The sequence below is a fragment of the Equus asinus genome, chromosome 28 (genome assembly GCF_041296235.1).
Source record: "Equus asinus isolate D_3611 breed Donkey chromosome 28, EquAss-T2T_v2, whole genome shotgun sequence".
NCBI classification, from domain to species: domain Eukaryota; kingdom Metazoa; phylum Chordata; class Mammalia; order Perissodactyla; family Equidae; genus Equus; species Equus asinus.
In genome coordinates, this window is record NC_091817.1 from 23,847,116 (window position 1) to 23,851,656 (window position 4,541).

At 51.9% G+C, this 4,541-nt stretch overlaps 1 protein-coding gene across 1 annotated transcript; it reads left to right on the forward strand.

Annotated features, from left to right (window-relative positions):
• LOC106822249 (metallothionein-1A-like) lies at positions 1-1,375 on the forward strand. The gene is made up of 3 exons (XM_044760962.2): positions 1-49; positions 202-264; positions 1,230-1,375. Exons 1-3 carry the CDS (start codon positions 1-3, stop codon positions 1,319-1,321), a joined length of 204 nt encoding a protein of 67 aa, XP_044616897.1. The 3' UTR covers positions 1,322-1,375.
• Positions 1,376-4,541: the final 3,166 nt, after the last annotated feature.

The following is a 4,541-nucleotide window of genomic DNA, read 5'->3' on the forward strand; positions in this document are numbered from 1 at the left end:
ATGAGGCCCTGTGGGGTCAACACAGGAGAGCATCTGGCCATCCTGGCCCGTGGGGAGAGACGGTGGGTGAGACTTCCAGCTGCCCTGAGTGGGACAGGAGCTCCCCTGTGTGGCCCCTGCCCTGAGCAGGAAGCATGTGTGGAGCCCCTGCTATGTCTGCATCAGTCTCCTGACTCCCTGCCTGGCTTTCCTTCCTGGCAGGGGGCTCCTGCACTGTGCCGGCTCCTGCAAATGCAGAGTGCAGATGTACCTCCTGCAAGAAGAGTGAGTGTGGGCCCTTCTGGGGGTCTGGGGTGGGGCTGAGGCAGAGCAGGGAGTCCAGAGCTCAGCAGGCAGCAGCAGCCAAGGACCCTTCTTGCTGGCATCCACTTCCCTCAGCAACCGGTTCAGGATCAGAGCTGAAAGAGTCATAAAGATGGTTGAGCCTCAACCTTCCTTCAAGAACAGGGAACCTGAAGCCAGGTGGTGCTAGTCCTGGTACTGGAACTAGGCCTCCTACCTCAGAGACAGCTTTTCTTTCCTTTTTTTTTAAGGAAGATTAGCCCTGAGCTAACTACTGCCAGTCCTCTTCTTTTTGTTGAGGAAGCCTGGCCCTGAGCTAATATCCATGACCATCCTCCTCTACTTTACATGTGGGACACCTACCACAGCATGGCGTGCCAAGCAGTGCCATGTCCACACCCGGGATCCAAACCGGCGAAACCCAGGCCGCCAAGAAGTGGAATATGCGCACTTAACCGCTGTGCCACCAGGCCAGCCCCGAGACAGCTTTCTTAATGCTGTCAGGGACTGAAGCACTATGGCCATGACCTAGTGACCACGGTGTGGTTCTCTGACTTGCTGGTGCAGCCCTGTCCTGTCCAGGCAGCCTGAGCTTCCCTGGTCCTGCTGGGCGCTGCTCTGGCAGGGGTTTGCCCCCTTTCTGACCTTGAGGACTGTCCTCACTTCATTTGATGGTTCTAGGGGAGCTGTTCTTCCTTTGTCCCAGAGGCCCTGTCCCTGCCTCTCCAGGCTTTCTCATCTGTCCTTGACTAAGATGGGGCAAAACAGCCTTTTCCTAGTGGGTAAGACATTTTCCAGTGTTTCTACTAATTGTCTGGAGGCACAGCGGCCATTCTAAACTCAGGGTCCCCCGAGGCAGGCGGCAGAGCTGGTGCCAGGCCTACTGTTGGGAACGGAGGTTCTGGTAACATCTGCTCTGACTTCTCCCTCTGCCCTCTGTTCCCCAGGCTGCTGCTCCTGCTGCCCCGGGGGCTGTGCCAGGTGTGCCCAGGGCTGCGTCTGCAAAGGGGCATCGGACAAGTGCAGCTGCTGTGCCTGATGTCGGGGAGAGCCTGCTCCCGAAGGAAACAGAGCAACACATACACACACACACACAAACCTGTATTATTAAATAATTCTTTTTTTTTTTTGGTGAGGAAGATTTGCTCTGAGCTAACATCTGTTACCAATCTTCCTCTTTTTTTTTCTTTTTATGCTTGAGGTAAATTAGCCCTGAGCTAACCTCTGTGCCGGTCTTTCCCTATCTTTTACGTGGTTCACCATCAAGTATGGCTTGACGAGTGGTATAGGTCCGAACCTGGACCCAAACCTGTGAACCCGGGCCGCTGAAGTGGAGGGCAGTGGACCTAACCTCTATGCCACCCAGCCGGCCCCCTAAATAATGTTTTATACACCCCTGATCCATCTGTAAAATTTCTATTTCCATGAAATATGTGAATTCTAACAAAATTCGTTTAGTCTATTCTGGCTCTGTTGTCCTTTGGGTGTCTTAAAAATAAGGGACTTCATGCCCATCACAGCTGGGGTGGCGAATTGTACCAGAAGTGCATTACCTGGGTTTTGGACCCAAATACTAGCCCCTAACAGACAGAGTGCCTGAAGCAAGTCAGGATCCCTCTGTGAGTTTCAGCTTCTCAGCTGAAAATGGAAGCATCGTCCACACGACACAAGGGCACGGGGCAGACACAGCTTCCGCTCTATTCTCAGTGCAAGTGTTGGCGGCATAGAAACTTCTGCGTTTCTCATTTTCATTCTCTGGGGATGCTCTGCCAAACTTCCGTCCTCGGTACTCATTTGGGGTGGAATTCAGTCCCCACTTGTTTGACTTCTACCTGGCGCTTGCTCCTACAACACTGTGTTAAAGGCCCTGTTTTTATTTTCTAGAATTTATTTAAACATTGGTAAAATGAAAATCCAAAACTCATTTTTAGATTCAACACACATCACTTAAATGAATTTATGAAGAACATATAAAAAATTAGAGATTTAAAAATGCTGCTCAAAAAAATACATGTAAAAATTATAAATGTTATAAATGAATGTTACCTCAATAAAACAAAACAAAACAAAAAACGCTGCAATTTATTCATGGAAAGTGTGCATTGGGCACTGAAAATAATTCACAAACACTGCAGTGTGTGGACCATACACCACTTGAGTAGCATGGCCCCGGTCGTCCCCACAAGGAACCATTACTCTTCCCTGCCCAGGGCCACTGACCGGACACCTGCTCCCCTGAGAGCTCCCATGGTGACGTGGCTCTGAATCTTTGGAAGTCCCTCCCTAGGTCGGGCTGGGATCAGCACCTCCTGCCAAATCCAGCTTGGGCTCCTGAAAACCCACAAAGTGACCGGGGATTCGGATGGAAGTGCCCAACTATTTCTCAGCAAGAATGTATCAGAGAACTGGCTCCAGATGAAGTACTTCCTGTCTGCCCCTGCAGGGGGTGGTGGATTCTGCAGCTTGAGGGCTTGGTGGTCTTTATTAGGCAACAGTGAGGGGCTGAACGACTCCTAATTCCTGCCTATGGTTAGTCCCCCTGGCTATCTGTGGAGGGAATTGCTATTCAATGTTCAACCAAAGAGAAAGGTGAGTCCCGTTGCCAAGGAGGCCGGCCCACGCTTGCCCACAGGTGCCCTGTGTGAAGAGGGGATTTCAGAAGCCAGCCTGTGCCAATGGGTGTTGGTGTCAGGCAGTCCTGGTTCACAGCCCACTAGGCCATCCCTGGCCATGCCACCTGAGAAAGTTGTGGATGGTCTCTGAGCCTCCACGTCCTCCTTTGTATAAAGGAGATGACATCTCACTGTGGGGGATTAAAGGAGAGAGTGGCCTGGCTCCTAGCTCGGGCTTCATACACAGTGTCCATCATGGTTACCACCCCCACCCTGACAATGTGGAGAGGGAATCCTCACAGCTCCCAACAAGCCCCTGGAGGTAGGCTCATTGGTTTGGAACCAAGACAATGGGTTGGAGGCCAAAGAGGGATTGGAACCTTGGGGTTCCAGTGCCAGGGGAGTGGTGGATGACCTGAAATAACTCCCCGGGACAAGAGGCTGCCACAGCATTTGGACAGACACAGAAGCCTTTCCCACGCTTCATCATTTGACCTGCACAGGGACCACGGAGAGAGTGAACGTCCAGGGGATGGAGTGATTGTGCCAACTTCCAGAGAGGTTCAACAACCTGTCCAAGGTCACACAGCTCATAAGCAGAGGTGTGAACCCATACTACGGCTGGCCACAGGTGTAGCATAGGTTCACATCATGGGCGATCATGATGTCACTGAATGTTACATCCTGCCTCTCCTTGGTCAGAGCTGGAACTTCTTAGAGATGGTCCAGTTGTGCTCCTGGCTTTAGAGATGGGAACCTGAAGCCTGGAGAGGTCACAGAGCTCTGCACGGGGATCCCACTGCCAGCTCAGTGCTCTTCCCACTGCTGCCTCTGGGCCAGGTGCTCATCTTTCCTGGGGAGTCGTGGGGAGCGGGGGAGGGCATGATGCTGCAGTCTGCCTGCATGAGGACCAACCCCAGCTGTGTCACTTAGAGCCCCGAGACGGAACCTCTCTGTGGCCCAGTCTCCTCCCCAGTAAAAGGGGCAAAATAGAGGAAAGCATATGTCTTAGAGGATGAAATGAGGCAGGACAAGTCAAGGACTTAGTAAGGTGCCTGGCACGTGGTGAGCGGGCTGTGACATCAGGTATTACTGCATTATTATTGTGCACAGCATAGGGGTATTTATTTACCTTCAGACAAATCAGCCAGGGCTGGGGGCCTCCTGTGTGTCCTGTGTTGTCCTCATCAACCTCATGAGGATGTGACCTGGGGATCAGAGAGAGTCTCCACTCTTCTCACAGCACTGTGACGGGCACAAGGGGCACAGAGCCGTGAGGAAACTCTCTGTGCCTTCTCAGACACGGAATGAAATCTCCATTTCTCCTACAACCTAACCATGTTTTATTTAACGTTGTCCTTTGAAATGATTTCTATTTTCTTTCACGTACTTGTAGGAAAAGTCTCTCTACTGAAAGTGAGGGTCTGTCTTATTCCAGACCGAGAAGATCGCCAGAGAATCATTCACGTTTCACTGAGGGGTCTCTTTCTTGCTGCCCACGGTGGGGCTGGCAGCTGGCTCTTGTTAAAGGTCCAGCAGGAGAGAGTGGTGTAGACGGACCCAGACCAAAGCCTGCTTGTCACGGACCTTCTCTTTCCCCTGGGATGCTGAGTGGATCAGTCCCCAGATGTGTGACCCAGGGCCAGT

Bases quoted from the DNA above. Each gene is read 5' to 3' on its own strand.
- LOC106822249 (XM_044760962.2), top strand. From the start codon at position 1: ATGAGGCCCTGTGGGGTCAACACAGGAGAGCATCTGGCCATCCTGGCC. The intron at 50-201 runs GTGGGGAGAGAC...CCTTCCTGGCAG, and splicing joins GCATCTGGCCATCCTGGCCC to GGGGCTCCTGCACTGTGCCG. The intron at 265-1,229 runs GTGAGTGTGGGC...TCTGTTCCCCAG, and splicing joins ATGTACCTCCTGCAAGAAGA to GCTGCTGCTCCTGCTGCCCC.